This window comes from Salmo trutta, chromosome 5 (genome assembly GCF_901001165.1).
Source record: "Salmo trutta chromosome 5, fSalTru1.1, whole genome shotgun sequence".
Taxonomy (NCBI): Eukaryota; Metazoa; Chordata; class Actinopteri; order Salmoniformes; family Salmonidae; genus Salmo; species Salmo trutta.
Window position 1 is genome coordinate 28,241,332 of NC_042961.1, and position 21,633 is coordinate 28,262,964.

Consider the following 21,633-nt stretch of genomic DNA (forward strand, 5'->3'; position numbering starts at 1 on the left):
ACCGAAAATAACTTCTGGGCATCAGAACGGCGACTACTCACCTCGAACTGGAAGAAGCTTTTTCCTTTAACGAGTCCAATGAGAAGGATATACTGCTTTCCCGGGAACAGACCCAAATCCCCATCATTTGCGTGAAGAAAAGACAGAGGAAAAGGGGGCGGAGGTCAGCTGCCTTCTGAGAATTCATAGGCGAGAGAGTAAACTCCCACTGCCATCCGTTCTATTGGCCAACGTGCAATCATTGGAAAATAAAATCAATGACCTACGATCAAGATTATCCTACCAATGGGACATTAAAAACTGTAATATCTTATGTTTCACCGAGCCGTGGCTGAACGACGACACGGATAATATAAAACCGGCGCGATTTTCCATGCACCGGCAGAACAGAGAAGCTACATCTGGTAAGACGAGGGGTTGGAGTGTGTATCGATTTGTCAATAATAGCTGGTGCACGATGTCTAATATTAAAGAAGTCTCAAGGTATTTCTCACCTGAGGTAGAGTACCTTATAATAAGCTGTAGACCACACTATCTACCAAGAGAGTTCTCATCTATATTATTCGTAGCCGTCTATTTACCACCACAAACCGATGCTGGCACTAAGACCGCACTCAACCAACTCTATAAGGCCATAAGCAAACAAGAAAATGCTCATCCAGAAGCAGCGCACCTAGTTGCCGGGGACTTTAACGCAAGTAAATTTAAATCCGTTTTACCTCATTTCTACCAGAATGTCACATGTGCAACCAGAGGAAAAACTCTAGACCACCTTTACTCCACACACAGAGATGCATACAAAGCTCTCCCCCGTCCTCGATTTGGCAAATCTGACCATAATTCTATCCTCCTGATTCCTGTTCACAAGCAAAAACTAAAGCAGGGAGTACCAGTGACTCGCTCAATACAGAAGTGGTCAGATGATGCGGATGCTATGCTACAGGACTGTTTTGCTAGCACAGAGTGGAATATGTTCCGGGATTCATCCAATGGCATTGAGGAGTATACCACCTCAGTCATTTGCTTCATCAATAAGTGTATTGACGATGTCGTCTCCACAGTGACCGTACATACATATCCAAACCAGAAGCTATGGATTACAGGCAACATCCGCATGGAGCTAAAGGCTAGAGCTGCTGCTTTCAAGGAGTGGGAGACTAATCTGGATGTTTATAAGAAATCCCGCAATGCCCTCAGACGAACCATCAAACAAGCAAAGCTTCAGTACAGCATTAAGATTGAATCCTACTACACCGGCTCTGATGCTCATCGATTTGGCAGGGCTTGAAAACTATTATGGACTACAAAGGGAAACCCAGACGCGAGCTGCCCAGATTACCAGACGAGCTAAATGCCTTTTATGTTCGTTTCGAGGCAAGCAACACTGAAGCATGCACGAGAGCACCAGCTGTTCTGGACGACTGTGTGACAATGCTCTCTGTAGTTGATGTGAGCAAGACCTTTAAACAGGTCAACATTCACAAAGCCACGGGCCAGATTGATTACCAGGACGTGTACTCAAAGCATGCGCAGATCAACTGTCAAGTGTCTTCACTGACATTTTCAACCTCTCCCTGACTGAGTCTGTAATACCTACATGTTTCAAGCAGACCACCATAGTCCCTGTGCCCAAGGAAGTGAAGGTAACCTACCTAAATGATTACCACCCTGTAGCACTCACGTCGGTAGCCATGAAGTGCTTTGAAAGGCTGGTCATGGCTCACATCAACAGCATCCTCCCGTATACCCTAGACTCACTCCAATTCGCATACCGCCCCAACAGATCCACAGATGACGCAATCTCAATCGCACTCCACACAGCCCTTTCCCACCTGGCAGTGGCGGTTCTGGACCATTTCAACTGGGGGGGCCAAGCTGGGGCCAGTTACATTAGACGTTATTGTTGTCATATCGTTTTCTTCACTGCATTGCAGGCATTAGCAGGCAAAAGACTATGTTCATAATCATTAGTGTTCCGCGTTGCCACTGTCTAATAACGGATGTAAAAAAAGAACGATAGCAAAAATTTGTTATGTAAAAATTATTTCATACTCCACATTTAGGGGGGCCACAAGGGGGTCCAAAATTGTTGTCACAGAGTCGTGTTTGGCCACGCAGGCCTGATCACGGACAACAATGACACAATATATAGGGAGGAGGTCAGAGACACTGCCAGGACAACAACCTCCCCCTCAATGTGAGCAAGACAAAGGAGCTGATCGTGGACTACAGGAAAAGGCAGGCCAAACAGGCCCCCATTAACATCGACAAGGCTATAGTGAAGCGGGTTGAGAGTTTCAAGTTCCTTGGTGTCCACATCACCAACGAACTATCATGGTCCAAACACACCAAGACAGTCGTAAAAGGGCACGACAACACCTCTTCCCCCTCAGGAGACTGAAAAGATTTAGCATGGGTCCCCAGAAGCTCAAAAGGTTCTTCAGCTGCACCATCGAAAACATCTTGACAGGTTGCATCACCGCCTGGTATGGCAACTGCTCGGCATCTGACCGTAAGGCGCTACAGAGGGTAGTGCGTATGGCCCAGTACATCACTGTGGCCAAGCTTCCTGCCATTCAGGACCTATATAATAGGCGGTGTCAGAGGAAAGCCCAAAAACTTGTCAGATACTCCAGTCACCCAAGTCATAGACTGTTTTCTCTGCTAACGCACAACAAGCGGTACCGGAGCACCAAGTCTAAAACCAAAATATCCCTCTAGTGGTGTGGGGGCTGTGCTTTGGCAAAGTGGGTGGGGTTATATCCTACCTGTTTGGCCCTGTCTGGGGGTATCGTCGGACAGGGCCACGGTGTCTCCTGACCCCTCCTGTCTCAGCCTCCAGTATTTATGCTGCAATAGTTTATATGTCAGGGGGCTAAGGTCAGTCTGTTATATCTGGAGTATTTCTCCTGTCTTATCCAGTGTCCTGTGTGAATTTAAGTATGCTCTAACCCCTAACCCTAATCCGTAGCCTAGCTAATGTTAGCCAGCTAGCTAATTTAGCGTTAGCCACCTAGCTAACGTAAGCAACAACAAATTGGAAAAATTAACATTCCATACATTTTGCAAATTCGGAACATATTGTATGTTTTTCAAATTTGTAACATATGTAACATCATACGAATTGTAATCACAAATGAATAATACCATACAAAAAGTAATATATCATAAGGAGCGTATCGAATTTTCATACAGAATAATACGAAATTCTATGACACCAGGTTGGCTGTGAAGGCCCTACATTAATTTGCTTGTCTCCTATCTAACTCCTATAATAGAATTGTTGTCACATTGTTATTATTTACCATTCGTTTTGCAATGCATATTAAAAAATACACACACAATGGGACGATTCAGTTTTGTCGGCTGTAGCCTACTTTATGGAGCAAATGGCAGGAATTCAAAGTTTGGGAGCGGCACATTCCACATCCTGGGAAATGGGTCTTCCATAAATGGTAAGCTTGCATATAATATGGTGACGTAACGGTACATCCTTGAACTAACATAGGAAATCGATCTTATCAGAGTGAAAACATCTAAAACTATTCGCTCTGCTTTGCCACGGGAACCGCCCCTTTGCTTCTAGCTACACAATAGCCTCATCGAAGTTTGTTCACACATGTCATATTTGTCAGGACAAACACAGGCCATCTAAGAATTATACTTTTTTAAACTCGGATTCGGTACATTTGGAAGTAGGCTATGCCTCTACGAGTTGTCGTGCAAGGTCCTGGACCTTGGGGATTCCGTCTAGTTGGTGGGAAGGATTTTGAACAACCCTTGACTATCTCGCGGGTAAGTGTTGTTTCAGAGAGTCTGTCACTTTTTATAATCTTATTTTTTACAATGTAACCGCATCTGGCCTTGTCCGGTGGCGGAACGTTCACTTGCTGACTCGAACACACCTTTTCAGTGAGGCACGAGGGGAAGCGCACGTTCTCGCTACTATAAAGAACAATATTTTCATTACCTCACCAATAATCTATTTCCATTTGAGGGTCAGGAGAAAGTGACTTTTCGGGTCATTATGCCAGATGACCCTTCAATAAAACGTAATTGACTCTAAACAGCCTTTTTAAGAGAAACTAGCTTCACCGTTTGTGTTGTGCAAAGTGTGCTACCATGTGCTACTGTTAAATTCGTCCATGAATTGGCCTAGTCTAGTTCTAGATGATAATCGTCCATTGTTTGGCCAATACATCCATCCAAGTCTGTATAGGTCTATGCGTTGTTGTTTTAGTTTATCTAGAGAGCATTAACAACCAATTATATAGTGTTATTTTCTCAGACATGGGCCTACAGTACAGCACATTTTGTGGTGGGTATGCAAGACCACATCCCTTGAGACAGTGTTTCACCTACATTGTCTTAGGTGGGGCACTGAACTTCACTCTGTCTTCACCAACCTAACATTTGCCCACAATGTTTAGCCCTCCAACATTTTCCCAGAAGTACATATTGAGGAAAAACGGGCAAGGTGTATTGAGGGTTTCGGTGCAAATGAACCTTTTGAAGTGTTGTAGATGTAACTGAATGAATGACTGCCATGCACTCTTTGACGACAAACTATATTGTTGAGTGTGTTTGAAGCTGATTCTTGTTATTTGTTACATTTCTCTAAGACCTCCCTTTCAATCCTTAGTCACCATCATACTTTTCTAGTGTTTACTAATCCTTTCTGTCAACTGAGACTGCACCCATATTTACCACATAACAACCTGCCATGGGACACTCAAGAGTTTAGCCAAAGGATCCTTGTCCTCCTGAAATGTCATAGAAGAATCCCCAGATTACTCGGTCCCAAATGTGATAAGAAAGTTGAATATGTTGATGTATTGAATATTTCAGATCACTCCTGGCAGTAAGGCTGCCCAGGCCAATCTGAGTGTCGGTGATCAGATCCTGGCCATTGATGGAGAGCCCACTGAGAGCATGACTCACCTGCAGGCACAGAACAAGATCAAGGGCTGCCTAGAGGAAATGATCCTCTCTATCGACAGGTAGGGAGGGAGTTGCAGTTTTCCATGGACTCGGATGGGTTCAAAAAGCACTGAGTCATGGAACAATTCAGCAAATATGCACAAAAGTAGAGTATCTCTGACACCTGATGTGGTTATATGTAAGGGATACTAAATTGTATGGTTCAAATGGTGAGGGGGGGGGCAAGGACCTTGGATTTGTTTGTCTGAGGTTAAACACCCACACCAGTAGAAATTCACTTTTCTGAGCTGAAAGACGATGGCCAGAGCTTACGCTTGATGTTGCACAACAATTTAACTCATTGTTTTAGTCAAAGTAGGACATATTTGAGCTTGAAGTGATAAATCCGAACTGCCCACTTCGTGTAAAACCATGTGAATGTGGTGTCTCTTCCTGTGATACGACATACAAATTCTTTTCAGCCTACGTTTTGTTTTAGGGCTGGGTTTTATTTGAATGTTACCACACACCAGCATGGCATTGTTTATTAATCAGAAACAGCTGAAAAGTTATTCCTCTTCGTGACAGAGATGAGCCAAACTGCCGCGTGTCCACTTGGCCGCCTGAGCCATGGAGCAAATTAAAATATTTTTGCACCTCAGCTTTTTTCCCTCCTGAAAATCACCATAATCCATTGGTTAATTTGTCAATATTCACTTATTTTTTAACTAGTCAGTATTAAAAGAAGAAAAAAAAAGCGTGTCTGTGTGTATATACACTACCGTTAAAAAGTTTGGGGTCACTTAGAAATGTCCTTGTTTTTGAAAGAAAAGCAACAACAAAATCCATTAAAATAATATCCAATTGATCAGAAATACAGTGTAGACATTGTTAATGTTGTAAATGACTATTGTAGCTGGAACTGCAGTTTTTTTATGGAATATCTACGTAGGTGTACAGAGGCCCATTATCAGCAACCATCACTCCTGTGTTCCAATGGCACGTTGTGTTAGCTAATCCAAGTTAATCATCTTAAAAGGCTAATTGATCATTAGAAAACCCTTTTGCAAATGTTAGCACAGCTGAAAACTGGATCATCAGCATTTGTGGGTTTGATTACAGGCTCAAAATGGCCAGAAACAAATAATTTTCTTCTGGAGCTCATCAGTCTAGTCTTGTTCTGAGAAATGAAGGCTATTCCATGCGAGAAATTGCCAAGAAACTGAAGATCTCATACAACGCTGTGTACTACTCCCTTCACAGAACAGCGCAAACTGGCCCTAACCAGATTAGAAAGACTGGGAGGCCCAGGTGCACATTTGAGCAAAAGGACAAGTACATTAGTGTTTAGTTTGAGAAACAGACACCTCACAAGTCCTCAACAGACAGCTTCATTAAATAGTACCCGCAAAACACCAGTCTCAATGTCAACAGTGAAGAGGCGACTCCGGGATGCTGGCCTTCTAGGCAGAGTTGCAAAGAAAAAGCCATATCTCAGATGGGCCAATAAAAAGATAAGATGGGCAAAAGAACAGACACTGGACAGAGGAAGATCGGAAAAAAGTGTTGGACAGACATCTAAGTTTGAGGTGTTCGGATCACAAAGAAGAACTTTCGTGAGACACAGAAAAAATGAAAAGATGCTGGAGGAGTGCTTGACGCTATCTGTCAAGCATGGTGGAGGCAATGTTATGGTCTGGGGGTACTTTGGCAATGGTAAAGTGGGAGATTTGTACAGGGTAAAGGGGACCTTGAAGAAGGAAGGCTCTCACTCCATTTTGCAACGCAATGCCATACCCTATGGACGGCGTGTAATTGGAGCCAATTTCCTCCTACAACAGGATAATGACCCAAAGCACAGGTCCAAACTATGCAAGAACTATTTTGGGAAGAATCAGTCAGCTGGTATTCTGTCTATAATGGAGTGGCCAGCACAGTCACCGGATCTCAACCCTCTTGAGCTGTTGTGGGAGCAGCTTGAGCGTATGGTACGTAAGAAGTGCCCCTCAAGCCAATCCAACTTGTGGGAGGTGCTTCAGGAAGCATGGGGTTAAATCTCTTCAGATTACCTCAACAAATTGACAACTAGAATGCCAAAGGTCTGCAAGGCTGTAATTGCTGCAAATGGAGGATTCTTTGACAAAAGTAAAGTTTGATGGACACTTATTTCTATTAAAAATCATTATTTTTAACCTTGTTAATGTCTTGACTATATTTCCTATTCATTTTGCAACTCATGTATGTTTTCATAGAAATGTCCATGTTTTCCAAGTGACCCCAAACTTCTGTGTGTGTACATACAGTGCATTTGGAAAGTATTCAGACCCATTGACTTTTTCAGAATTTTGTTACGTTACCCAAGAAGGGCCTTAGTCAGGGAGGTAACCAAGAACCCGCTGGTCACTCTGACAGAGCTCCAGAGTTCCTCTGTGGAGATGGTTGTCCTTCTGGAAGGTTCTCCCATCTCTGCAGCATTCACCAATCAGGACTTTATGGTCGAGTGGCCTGACGGAAGCCGCTCCTCAGTAAAAAGCACATGACGACACGCTTGCAGTTTGCCAAACGGCACCTGAAGGACTCTCACACCATGAGAAACAAGATTCTCAAGTCTGACGAAACCAGGATCGCTGTACATAAATTGAAAAATCTTTCTTTTCTATTGTTATTGACTGTACATTTATGTGTAACTGTTGTTTTTGTTGCACTGCTTTGCTTTTTCTTGGCCAGGTCGCAGTTGTAAATGAGAACTTGTTCTCAACTGGCCTACCTGGTGAAATAAAATAAATTCAACTCTTTGGCCTGAATCAAGACAAGTCTCTGAATGTTCTTGAGTGGCCCAGCCAGAGCCCGGACTCGATCGAACATCTCTGGAGAGACCTGAAAATAGCTGTGCAGTGGCACACCCCATTCAACCTGACAGAGCTTGAGAGGATCTGCAGAGAAGAATGGGAGAAACTCCCCAAATACAGGAGTGCCAAGCTTGTAGCGTCATACCCACAAAGACTTGAGGCTGTAATTGCTGCCAAAGGCGCTTCAACAAAGTACTGATTAAAGGGTCTGAATACTTATGTATATTTAACTTTATTTTTCTAAAACCAGTTTTTGCTTTGTCACTATGGGATATTGTTTGTAGATATGAGGGAAACATTTTTTAAATCAATTTTAGAAGGTTCTAACATAACAAAATGTGGAATAAGTCAAGGGGTCTGAATTCTTTCCGAAGGCATTGAAGAGACTGGTGTTATTTCAGTTATTTTTATTAGTTGCAAACATTTCTAAAAACCTGTTTTTGCTTTGTCGTTATGGGGTATTGTGTGTAGATTGAGTATAACAGTTAAATTAATTTTAGAATAAGTTTGTAATAATGTGGGAAAAGTCAAGGGGTCTGAATACTTTCCGAATGCGCTGTATAGTTAGTTACATGTCAATTGCGGCGTGCATGATCATGAGCAAAGTCATTGTAGCCTGTCAATTCACTTCCCTGTGACAACCATGAGCACGGGCTGACTTGACTTTCCTACCAATGGCCAAAGCCTGCCAGCAGCCTGCCTACCAATGGTTGCGAAGTCAAAGATAGGCCATGTCATTCTTCGGAGGTGGAACTATGTGTGTGTTGATGTACCAACTTGGGCAGGACACTTGATGTGAGTGGTGCTTTCCTTAAAGGGGCAATCTGTGTTTTCTTCATACTTTTTCAGTTAATGAGATATATATATATAGCCATTGATTCTTGAAGAATATAACTTTTATAAGTGCCTCCATGAGATTAGATCTACTGTCTAACCACCCCAGAACACAAAATAGAAGCTTGTTTTACTTTGTTTGTAAATTATGTAATTTTGTGTATGTATAATCTCTCAAAATATGGTTTAATGTTGGACATTGATAGCTCTGTATATTAATTTAAGACTGGCTACATTTCTCCAACCCATCCCTTTTAGCTTTTTACCAAAATGGTGGTGGGGTGTCGCTTTGTTTTGAACTGCAGATTACCCCTATAAAATATGTTCTTTAGAAATGGTTGTTGTCCAATCAACAGGTTCGAGGCCTGCTCTGTACATCTTTGTATTCTCTTTTGGGAATTTCATGTTTATTGCATGTCTGAATATTTTTTTATTTTTTTATTGAAAGTTTGTGTATTGTCTTTGACTCTTTTTAGATCAGAAACTAAAATCTGGTCACCGCTCTCTTCTGAGGATGGAAAGACCAACCCTTACAAGATGAATCTTGCATCTGAGCCGCAGGTGTGTCTGTCTTTTATATCCTACTTCGCTCAGACCAAAGATATTAGGAAATGAGGCATTCATAAGGTGACTTCGAGGTATGTCCCTGCTCTGTCATGGCGTATTAACTGGAAAATCCCTTACTCACAGATAGGAAATGGTCCGGTATCTGCAATCTTTCACATCCCCACTGCACAAACAAAGGCTTGGGTTTTGATACTGCAAACGATGAGGTCGTTGTTTACTTCCCAACAGGAGATCTCCTAGGAGACCATGGTTTTATCAGCCAAGCTCTGACGTAAGACTCAGTTCCTGCCTAGTGAATGGGAAATTGAGGCCAAAGTGTGAATTAATGTAGGAAGCGTGTGATTTGTCAGTCCTCCACAGCTTTCAGGGATGTGTCACGAGCATAGTGCATTTTGGTCGCAGAATACATAGAAAATAATGTTTTGCGCATTTATTTTATTTTTTCACTTGAGCTTTTAATGCTTTGCACGTCACTGTATTTTGTCTTAGTCGGCCCTGTGTTTACCTGTTATTATGAAGGACGTACCGAAATAACCTTTTGACTATGCTATTCTTTACCTCAATCCACATATTAGTCAAGTAACTGTCATACTGTTTCTATCAAGGCATGTGTGAGAGATGGCATTGAAAGTATTTATATTTGTAATATAACAGATTTTTGTCCAGTACTCATTACTTTATCGCTGGCTACACCCACCTTGCAGGAGGTGAAACCCATAGGTTCCGCCCACAACAGGAGCGCCCTGCCATTCGCTGGGTTTGGCCCCAAGGTGGTAACCAATCAGTACAACAACCCCGCCGGTCTGTACTCCTCCGAGAACATCAAGGACTTTAACACGGCCGTGGATGACGTGAAAACCATTGCCACTGCTGCTAACGAGCCCAGCAACATGTAAGGATCTATCCCAGCTGGTTGCAATAATGTCATTGCATCTAATGTTACTCGCTGGGTATCATTCTTCAATTTACGATGTCTTACTAGAGCAGAATGTACTGCGTTGTCACTTGTTAAATGCTTACAGTATGTGTTTGTTACATGTCAAACTCGACCTCAGCTGTGCCCCAAAGAAACATAGCAATGTTTTGAGGCCCTATCATTTGTTTGTGCTCGATTTGACCTCGCCTTTGTACTATACGACTCATTGTATGTAAACTGGCATTGATTTGAAGTGTGTTCATTTGTTTTGCAGCCCAACAGTGGCAGACTCGGAGGTCTACAAAATGCTGCAGGAAAACCAAGAGGCTGATGAGCCTCCTCGACAGTCCGCTTCATTCAAGGTGCTGCAGGAGATTCTGGAGTCAGGTATTTATTCACACATGTATGCAGTTGATATTTATGTGGTGTTTTAAGCAATGTGGCGTTTACTTCAACATGGGTTTGTAACGCAACCATTTTGGGTTGCATCACATGGATTGCGTATCCATTTGGGTTGGATTATAACCCTGCATAAATTGCCACCGTTGCAATGATGTTGCAACATTTAGAGACTGATAAATTAGTGCCTGTTTTGACACTAGCACTTATGTTTCGCATTATCGAACTGGGTTATAACTTTGTCATGTTTGTAGTTTTTAACATTATGTTATTGCCAATTGTTTTTGAATAGATTTGGTTCAGCTAAGAAGTGTTTAAATGATCATTTTGATTCTGTAGTTGGTAACAGACTGGTGACACAATGTATTTTATCTCTGTGTGACACGAAGAGCCTTTGCTATATTTTACAAGGTTTTCCAAATATTTAATGGCAATTGGTAAGTGGCTTAACAAACCACGATGGGATGTCTCCTCTTGATTGCAGATCCTGATAAGCCCTCTGGGTTTAGGAGTGTGAAAGCACCCGCCGCAAAAATGGTCTCAACAGTGGGAAATGCAAACAAGTTACCAATCTGTGACAAATGTGGATCAGGGATTGTGTAAGTACAGCATATGATTATTCAAACAGTTGTGACGGTGATTTGATGAGGAGATCCACACCTACTCTGATTATGAATACAGGCCCAGTCTCATAGGCTATGTTAACACAGGCAGACCAATTACGATGGCATATTTGATACATTCTGGAAAAAAATACTATAGGTATCAACAGCAAAAAACACATCGAATCTGATCTTTTGAGTTCTGATGTATTCCGCATTTATGTGGTTCTCAATCCTGATACAGTTACGATATGCGACCTCAATCTGGATGAACAGATCATATATATATATATATATATATATATATATTTTATTTTTTTTCTGGTGTTTTGCACATGACCTACCATTAACATGACAAGCATCCAAAAATGAAAAGGTGCCTGAATTCTCTGGATTCCTCTTCCATAGCTAAACAATCTTACCTTCTGCGCATTTATGGGATTCTCTACTTCACGCACACATTTATTTACCTCGCTGCTGCTCCCTGCACTGCCGCTTTCCCCTCCCTCGCCGATGATCAGATGTCTTTGTCTACAAACTTCGACGTGTTGTACGAACGGCATGATCGACGTGTTGTACGAACGGCATGATCGACGTGTTGTACGAACGGCATGATCGACGTGTTGTACGAACGGTTGTCTGTAATTTTATGGAACGCCGTTTTGGTCTTTGCGTGTCAAAAACGATACACGTCAAATAACACTGATGTGTGAAATAAGATTTTAAAAGAGTTTGAGGAAATATTAGCGTTGTAGCTCTTATTGTGGGACTTTGGCTGTGGGAAATCACCTCTCCAGTCAGCGTATTGACGTTCATATTGCACTGTACAGCCTTACCCCATTTAATTGATCCCCAATCATTAGGCATTAGCCTACTCAGTACCCAAGTGCTTTTTTCCCTCCCAAACCCTCAGTTATCAGGCTCCAAAACATCCACGTTGTATTGTTTTTTTCCTCTGGAATCGTGTTCAATACACATAGTAGGTTGACTGGTACAACACGTGGTTTCAGAGTCCCGCAATAAGAGCTATGACGCTAATGTTCTCTGGGTGTCACTGAGTAGACCGATACCCCATGTAATTGATCCACAATCCATAGGTAAGGCTTTACAGTGAAGTAAGTATGCCCCCAATGCAATTCTAAAGTTTAATACGGTGGTCACCAACCGGTCGATCGCGATCGATCGACTTGTCGATCTCCAAGGCATTTCTAGTCGATCGCCAAACATTTCTGTAAAAAAAAAAAAACTACGATAAAGCCTTGTGTTCCTATTTTTTTGTATTCGTCTCGGGCTGTTGTTTGTAGGTGCAGCCAATTCAGCTGCCCTGCGCAAACTGTTGCCATTTCATGTGTCTGAAGGTACAAACTCTGCCTTCCCGGTAGGCCTGGAGAGGAAATCAAGTGCACTAGGCTACCGCTGGCCAATCAGATTGCTCAGATGACCGAGTCTGCAGTAACGTAGCAGGCATAGAAGAAAGCTACGGCAATATTGATGCTTTGAGATTTCAAAATGTTTAAAACCATGACTAGAGAGAGAGTCAACGAATACAACAAAGAGCTGCTGTTTAAGTTCTTACTCAGCACTGTCAACACTTTGTATTCAACACTTTTATAAGCCACAAAATGCGCGTTCTTCCTATTTCCACTCAGTGCTACAACAAGAAGTGCAGCAGTAATGAGTCGGAAAGTGTATCTATAGGCATTGTTGTTATTATTAGCGGCTTGGGTCTTTTTTAATATCAAGGAATATTTCACTTTCTCTGTTCATAGGAGTAACAGAATAATGCGGTACGACTCGAGTTTCGACATCAGCTGGAAGACGGTGTGTCCCTTTTTGGTCAGTGTCAGTGGAGGAAAGGGAGAGCGGAGGGATGTTGAGAGACGGACCCTCAGTCTACTGCTCTCTCCCTCCACTGAGACGTCAGATGCAAGCACCATCAGCCCAGTAAAATAAAAAGCGAATTATTTAAATGTTTGCTCACTCAGCTGTGCCTCACAAGTAATACCACAATGGATCTATTACCGGTGTGATCAAATTTTGATGCGTTGGCAGGTAAATTCAAGCAAAGCCAGTATGCAGTGATAATGTATTGGGCCTATAGCTTACTGCTCAAACCTCATTGCTACAGTACTGTTTTTAATTGGTTAATGTTGCATAGACTTACATTTTTTAAGTCATGTTAATAAAAAAACCAGAGCGGTAGATCTCAGCTTGCATTTTGACTCAACGTGATCTTGACTCAGAAAAGGTTGGTGACCACTGATCTAATGCATCCAGTGTGATTTCAGCAGATTTTTTGTCAAATGAACAAATTGTCTTTTTGTTGAATTTAAGGACATTCCAACCTCGTGATCGATTCCATTATGGCATGATTCCACTATTTGTATTGACTTTCATTGAGAGACCTTTTATTTTGAAGGCGAAGCGCAAATTCCACTATTGTGGCTAATCTTTATTGTGGCTAGCTTCACATAGGTGGGTCCGACCATTAATCAAACAAGAACTGTCTTATAAGTTAGGGGTGTTTTTAGATGACACTTAGCTAGCTAACTATAGCTACTGAAACAGATTGTTCTTCCCCAAAAACATAGCAAAATGACATTGTTTGCATCCATCAGCTAGCTAGCTTTTTTACGACCAGCGCTGTCTCTAAAGCTTGGGGAAGTGTGTCTGCGTTCGCGCGGCATAGGCACCTTTAGAAGCATCATAGCATGCGTATCGTTGTGACATATGACCGACAAGTGATAGTGTAATCAATGTGTAATAACTGTCAAATTAATGAACGTGTTACATTATTGTGACGTGCAGTCATATTCGCGTCCTGATTGGGCAACAAGCTTATTTGACACGTCAAATAGTGTTATTTGACATACTTTTGACACGCAAAGACCCAAACGGCGTTCCATAGTAATTATCTCTGGCCCTCTGTGTGGCCTTTATCACATGTAAAATTGAATGACAAAGCTGTAAAACATTAGCCTAAATATAAACAAACTTAGTGAATACCATTTGTGTTTTAATGAGGGTTTCAGCATGAAATATCATTCGTTTTTTTTACATTTAGTAAAATAAATTGTCAATATGTCTTGAATTTGCTTTTTTCATTATTTAGGCTATTTTCCCTATTATCTGTGGTTGAAAAGATAAGGTCCTGAAAAAGGCTTCTATGTGACATCACAGGGTAGGATTAAAAGTAAGAAAATCTGCAACGAGTTTCTAGCAAGAGGGAGGGTGTTTTCTGTCACCGCAAATCTGTTTGAAAATCACTGTTTTTAAAATGTTTAAACTTTTGATTTCATCGGGTATAACTTTTTTTAACTACATTTTTTTTCCCCCCTACAAAACGTACAAATACGCCATATTCGCATATGTCAGAGGAGGACGGCTCATAATAATGGCTGGAATGGAGCGACTGGAATTGGAAACGCATGTGTTTGACTTATTTGATACCATTCCGCTCCAGCCATTAACACAAGCCTGTCCTCCCCAATTAAGGTGGCACCAACCTCCTGTGGCATATGTAGACACTGGTATTGTCCTGGAGAAAAAGTGGTGGAGTTGCCCATTTTTAAGAGATGCTCTAAGTGTGCTTGGACATACCAACAGCGTGATCTCCACAGTGGATTGGGTAGCAAGATGAGGTGTTTTGTCTATCATGATGAGAGAAGATGGAACAGTGTTAGAGGTGTGTGTGTGTGTGTGTGTGTGTGGAAAACCTACATCTCAGTTTATAATTGTCTTACTATTTTTTGCAAAAAAAAATAATTATGCTTCTAGGGACACTTGCAGTTTTACTTATACTTTATCTTCCTACAAAGGCAGAAATGGTTCTGTTTTTAGAATGTATTTTAGACAATTTATCTAACAATTTAGATGTACGTTATAAAGAGGGTATGAAATGTTATCTCCTTATGCTCTATACATTATAAGTCGCTACATAGATGTTTATAAGCAGTTATTAAAGCCTATGACATTCATAGAGCATTATGACAAAGCCTGTAAAATGAGTTATTATGCCTTATGTGCAAAGCTCATTAGGAAATATTATGTTCTTGTCAAGGGGTATATTCAAATTCCCCTGCGCACCCTCTAACATGTGTAACTCTGTCTTGCACACCAAACATGATTGTAGAACCCCCTCATGACACAAATTCCCAATGAGCTTTTTATTTTGGGCATTGTAAGACTTTGCTACATGGGATAGTATGCTGCCTGCTCATAATGCTTTATGAATGTTAGGTGCTAAGAGGTGCTCATAAATATCTACGTAATGCATTATAACTGGGCGAATAATGCATTATGAAGAGTGGTTTTCATAGGAAGTTTTACAGATTTGATTTATTTTACCTAACCTTTTTAGTTTGTGATTTCTTCTTTCCCAAACTCAGAGGGATGGTTGTCAAGTTGCGGGACAAGTTTCGTCACCCCGAGTGCTACACCTGCTCCAATTGTGACGTCAACCTGAAACAGAAGGGACATTTCTTCGTGGAGGACCAGATCTACTGCGAGAAACATGCACGCGAGCGAGTGACTCCACCCGAAGGCTATGACGTGGTCACAGTCTTCCCCAAGTAGAGCTGTCTCGTTGAACACTGCACATGACCACATTAGTGTCTCCAAGACTCTATGAAAACCATCCCCAAGACATTCCAGCGGTTTTAAAGATGTCACATTCTAGACTGTAAAATGGTATATTGTTTTATGCCTGGATAATGTTACTACCAGGCACGACATGTTACGCTTCAATCAAGGTTTGCTATTCGTCAAATGATAATTTTGCACATTATGCGTATACATTTAGGAACCAAAGAAGGCTATGAATTGGTTGCTTACATGGTGTAGTCTGGGTTCAACCAATCTCTAAGAGGAATCCAAAACATTTGTATTTTTAATCGGCAGACTAATGTTTTGGGTTTCTGTTTTTACCATAAATCTTTCACAAATATGCTTTGACCACAGATAGTCAAGGGACAGGCAATAGCTACTTTACTTGGGTTTGACTTTATCATGGTGGTTAGATCCAGGCTACTAGTGGCCCTGCTTCTGGGTGGATGTTCATAAACAAAAACTCTTCCAAAATGATTGCGGAGCTCCATCTTTTCGTCGTAAAAATGCTGTATTGGTGTTCCAAATTACTCTTGTCAATATAATTATTATGACTTAATAAATGTTTTCTCAAACCATGTTTCTTTGTTTAGTTCATCAAGTTATCTGCATAAAGGTTGGGTTTTTAAGGACGATTAACGTTCTTCGCGGCTGTCTTTCAGTATTGGTAAAAGTGCGCTCGGCGTTGTTTCAACATGCAACGGAGCAACATGTCTTGCTGTAGCCTCTTCAGGCACCCAAAGAGCAAAAGGAAGACCATTGAGGACGGAGACAAGAAGATGAATTGGATGACCAGAAAGGATGGCGGTAAGAGTCTGATCGAGGAGAAGTTGAGGGCCCATGGAGACCAAGAGAGACTTCTTGTCTTGGGGCACCAGGGGTTGGCACTGTGAGCAGGGTAGCGAGGAGACACTTGGAGCCCCTCCAGGACCTCTAGGCCAGGGAGCTCATTAGAGGCGTTTAGAATGAGATTGCGCTTCTCCTGGATGGATGGGTGGGAGTCTTCCCACCCCTGGGGCTACCTGCCCTTTGGACCCAGCAGGAGATGGCACTGCCCTGGTAAGTAGGCCCATACATGCTTCAAACATCAACTTTGTTTTAACGCCCGTAAAGTACTGTACAGTAATTGACCATTTTCATCCCTGTCACTCTGCTGGTCAGGCGCCGTGTCTACTTCATGTTATTCTGGTTTGGGGCACCACCTGCTGTTTTGCATGGTGACCAGCAGAGTGGAGAGCTGGATGCTAGTGGTGACCACTGGTCACTTAGTGACCCTGCTGCTCTATGTCTTTAATCTACGCTCTCGCCGAGTAGTCTTTCTAGTTTCAAGCATTACCACCTTTCATGAGACCAGCTATTATGTTTGATGTTATACAGTATTACAAATGACAAGTGACACCCTGCCCTACGGGCAATAAAACATTGGATCTGATGAATTGGATTCAATACAATTTTGTTTTAAGGAATACAACCAGTCTTCAACTCAATACCCCCCCCCCCCCCCATGTTGTTCTCAACATCATGTATTTGAATTGTTTTGGTTATTGTACTCAACTGTCAATTTGCCTAAAATGTCACCATATGAGTGAATGTTTAATGTGCACCGACGAATAATTTGGTTGCAAATAAAATTGGGATAATGTAAATAATTGTAAGGCTACTCAAGGGTCCACCGTGTGTGACCATAAGTATGTGTGTGACTGGACACAGTAAAATCATTTGGTTGCAGTTACTGCCTCCCTTACATTATAGAAGACCCACTTTCGCCAAAGAACTATAGTTACTATTGTGATGCATAGCCTAATTGTCATGGTAATTTAGAATGTTTAGTCAATTAGCATTATGGGTAATGTAGAGGTTCTACAGTTTCCAAATTGTCCTACAAATGCGTAGGCCTACATCATATGCATTGTGACAGAACAGTATCCCAGGGAATACTGAAACATTCCCAACACAAAAACACAGCGGAATATAAAGTGGCCAATGGCAGGACGTGCTTATTTTGAGTTTAAGAAAATCTGAAAATTGTAGGAGATTAACCAACAGTTAAGTGGTTTACGGTAAACAACATGTACAGGCGGTAAATCTTTGGAAATTAGATAAAATGCCATTCCCACTTCCTGCAAATCAAAAATGTGTATCTGTTTTGGTTTGTTTTTATTTGGGTAATATCAGTTATACCCGACACAATATTCAGTTTGCCTCATTCTACGTGTCATGCCACTAAGAACTCATTTGTCTTTCAGGTCTATCTTCATGATGTCACACCTGGATGTGTGCACGTCTGCAGATGGGCTCAGCTACATACGTGGAAGACACAAGCCATAATCAGTTTCGCTATTTTCTGTGGATTATAGGTATTTAGTTGAGTTTTTTTTTTAAATGTATGTATGTGCTAATGCCAAAAGTAGTATGTTTGCATGAGAGACCTTGTTCAAGTGGTATTACTGTAATCTGTTCATCACACAAGTATGTCTTCCAAGATGATGTTGTTTGCTAGTTATTCGCAGTCAGCTCAATTGCAAAGCCTACCATTAACTACTATTAAAATGATCGTTGTAAAAAAAAAATGCCAGGCCTCTTATCCCGACTGGCTTTCAGACCTGTCAATCACCTCTCTGTTTCAACCAATCAGGGCGCTCGGACGCACTCCAGGGGTCCAACCCGCACTCCTCAGTTAGAGCATGTTCACCTGCCGTTTCAAGAAGATGCACGTTATGTTTGAGGGACGCATAACACTTCAAGATAGAAAACAGCATGTGGGAGTCCGTCATTACACAACTTGCATCTACTTGAGACTGCAGGTGAACACGCTCTAACTTGAGGTGTGCGGGTCGGAGCCCTGGAGTGTATCAAAACTAAAAGTCTAAATTCCACATTCCTTATAATAATCAAACCAGACAACACGATTTTCTTGTTTAACAAAATATATATTTACGGATAGCCAGAGGCACATTCCAATACTCAGACGTAATTTACAAATGAAGCATGTGTGTTTAGTTAGTCCGCCAGATCAGAAGTAGTAGGGATGAAGAGAGATGTTCTCGTGACAAGTGCATGGATTTAACCATTTTCCTGTCCTGCTAAGCGTTCAAAATGTAACGAGTACTTTTGGGTGTCAGGGGAAAATGTATGGAGTAAAAAGTACAATATTTTCTTTAGGAATGTAGTGGAGTAAAAGTAAAAGTTGTCAAAAACAGAAATGGTAAAGTACAGATACCTCAAACTACTTAAGTAATACTATTAAGTATTTTTACTTAAGTACTTTATACCACTGCGTGTGACGAAAGCATGCAGAGTCAAGCGTGCTGTATGTAGTCGCCCTGTGAGGAAGGTACACAAAGGGCACAGCATTACTCTGCCCCATACAGGGCCACAGGTATGTCGAAAGCCCAGTTTGACATAATTAATTTCATTCAATGCATTTATGAGGACTGAGGACTGACAGTCAATCACCAGAGAAACTACAACTTAATAAGCCCTACTGCAAATAAAACATGTGGTGTTTTCTATTTTTGGTCTCTGGATATGCTGCTACTATTCTCAACTTCAGAGTATTGTGATTATTATATTAATAAGAAACCTTGCTTTGTTTGAAAGGATTTAAGGGTTAGTTTAGGAGTTGGGAGAAACAGGGCAGTTTACCATGGGGTCATGAGATATGCAGTTGTTATGGGACGCACACCTTTTTACCTTCGACAACTTTCTGTTTTGTAGAACAATAGAGGTTTGTACCAAAAGTATTATGAACGATTTTTTTATAACTATCTGTGGCATTATGACGCATGTACATGACACCACAATGGAAGCAGATAATATTGTGACGGGTATTCTATCCCCATGGCAATGATGATATCATCACCATTATGACATCAACCCAAGCTTGCATGCCCAAGTCATTCACCATTATGATCCACTCACTACGATTTTATGATATGCATAAAATCAATACTTCAGTACTACCAATACGTGTTTTAAATATAAACAGTGCTACTTCTGACCTCATTCTTAATGATCTTACTAAGGTACATACCAAAGTTAGGCGCTTACATGCATTATTACATGCATTAAGTACAAGAAAATTGTACGTGCTGATCAACATATCGTTTAAATGAAATCAACATTTAAATATTACAACGAAAGATGAAATCAAGCTTTGGTTTGATTCGATGCCATTGTCTTTCATCGATCATTGCTGATTGTGAGATAAAATGCAAAAGGAAAAGCGTTTCATTCCTCCTTTGTAAAAACCGTTTGACTCATCCCAAGATTGCCTATGTTCTCCGTGGTTGAAATCCACCCACGTGTCTGCTGAGTTCCCGTGCCAAGAGGATGAGGTGGATGTCGAGTCCCACTCAGGGGAGATCACACTTGTTGGACTCCCATTGCAACCCTGGGATGCGGGTAAGTAGTGTTGTTGAAGGTAGTCAGGAATTTGACCGAAGCTGTCAGCCATGCGCAAAGTCTCAGTCAGTAACCAAATGTAATTGTGCGCAAAGCGCAGCGTTTCAATCTTGGTCAGTTGGGCATCGTCGGGCAGAGCAGGAAGGACGCTTCTCAGAACATCCAATGCTGAGTTGAGATTGTGCATGCGATGCCTTTCCCTGTCGTTTGCCTTCGTCCTACGATTTTCTCTCTGTTTGGGCAGTTTTAACCCCGTTTTTGGTTTCATTCGATTTGTGTATTTGTCCCCATGATGTGTCGTTTTTTTTCTGTAATTGCTGATGCTGATCATAGTGAATTCTTCTCCTGGCTTGACACTGACCTCTGAAGTATTTATGTCAGCCATCACTCCGTCTTTGGTTACGCTCTGCTCAACAGAGGTGCACAGCAACGTGGGTGACATTCTGCAAAATAAAAATTAGACAATGGCATTGAGAAGAAATCATGAAAATAGTGAGATTACATTAAATGATTACCAAAATAAATTGATGTCTTCATGAACAATATCCCAAATACCCTTTACAAACATACATGGAGGAAAAATGACTGTGTGCTCTGATGCACAACATCACTTACCTATGACCGATGCAGCTTGGGTTGAGTGGGAAGGAGTCGCGAGTCTTTTTGCTCCACTTTGTTGATGCACTGCCTGGCTGCATTAATTGGTGACAGGCGGCTAGTCTCACGTCTCCCAGGGCTCTGTAGCCTATATAAGTGCTGCGAACAATGGAGAGTTGATGCGCACCTCTGCCATTTTATGTACCCTTTATCTTAACTGTCTGTATGGAGTGCGCAATGGATCAACAGCACCTGCCAAGTGGCCAATCAGTGTTTAGGCAGCTATTTTTGGCCCCTCTGCGCTCTCTTCGGTCACTTATTGCAGTTGTGTCTTATTATTAATCAATACCTGGACATAATTCCGTTCTATTGATCGAGGTTCAAGAGATCCCCATACAGTAAAAAATATTTTATTATGTCCTGAAATTATTTGTGATTTTTATTTATTGTGGAATGATAAAATGCAAAATCCAAATATAAGTGAGGAAATGAGTTGGCAAAATATTAACGTATTTTGCTGTCATGAGGCGAGTTCTATTGGTTGGTTAAAGTAACTAGAGTAGACCTACTAATCGAGGTCTATTGGTTGGTTAAAGTAACTAGAGTAGACCTACTAATCGAGTTCTATTGGTTGGTTAAAGTAACTAGAGTAGACCTACTAATCGAGGTCTATTGGTTGGTTAAAGTAACTAGAGTGGACCTACTAATCGAGGTCTATTGGTTGGTTAAAGTAACTAGAGTGGACCTACTAATCGAAGGCCTAATTTGTTTTCCTTGGAGATTTATAAGCAATCCCCTAATAATACGTCTAAAAACAGTTCATACAGCTATATAGCAACGTTTTCGGGTGGTTCTTAATGAATCTAAAACCAGTGAATGATGTACGTTTCAACCCATCTACACCCAGTGTAAATTGGCAAATGGTGAAATGCACAAGTCC

At 41.4% G+C, this 21,633-nt stretch overlaps 1 protein-coding gene across 1 annotated transcript; it reads left to right on the top strand.

Moving 5' to 3' along the window:
- Positions 1-3,485: 3,485 nt before the first annotated feature.
- Positions 3,486-16,271, top strand: pdlim1 (PDZ and LIM domain 1 (elfin)). Its single transcript, XM_029753219.1, has 7 exons — positions 3,486-3,795; positions 4,849-5,000; positions 9,080-9,164; positions 9,875-10,062; positions 10,361-10,473; positions 10,970-11,084; positions 15,476-16,271. Exons 1-7 carry the CDS (start codon positions 3,703-3,705, stop codon positions 15,660-15,662), a joined length of 933 nt encoding a protein of 310 aa, XP_029609079.1. The 5' UTR covers positions 3,486-3,702; the 3' UTR covers positions 15,663-16,271.
- The last annotated feature ends 5,362 nt before the right edge of the window (positions 16,272-21,633 follow it).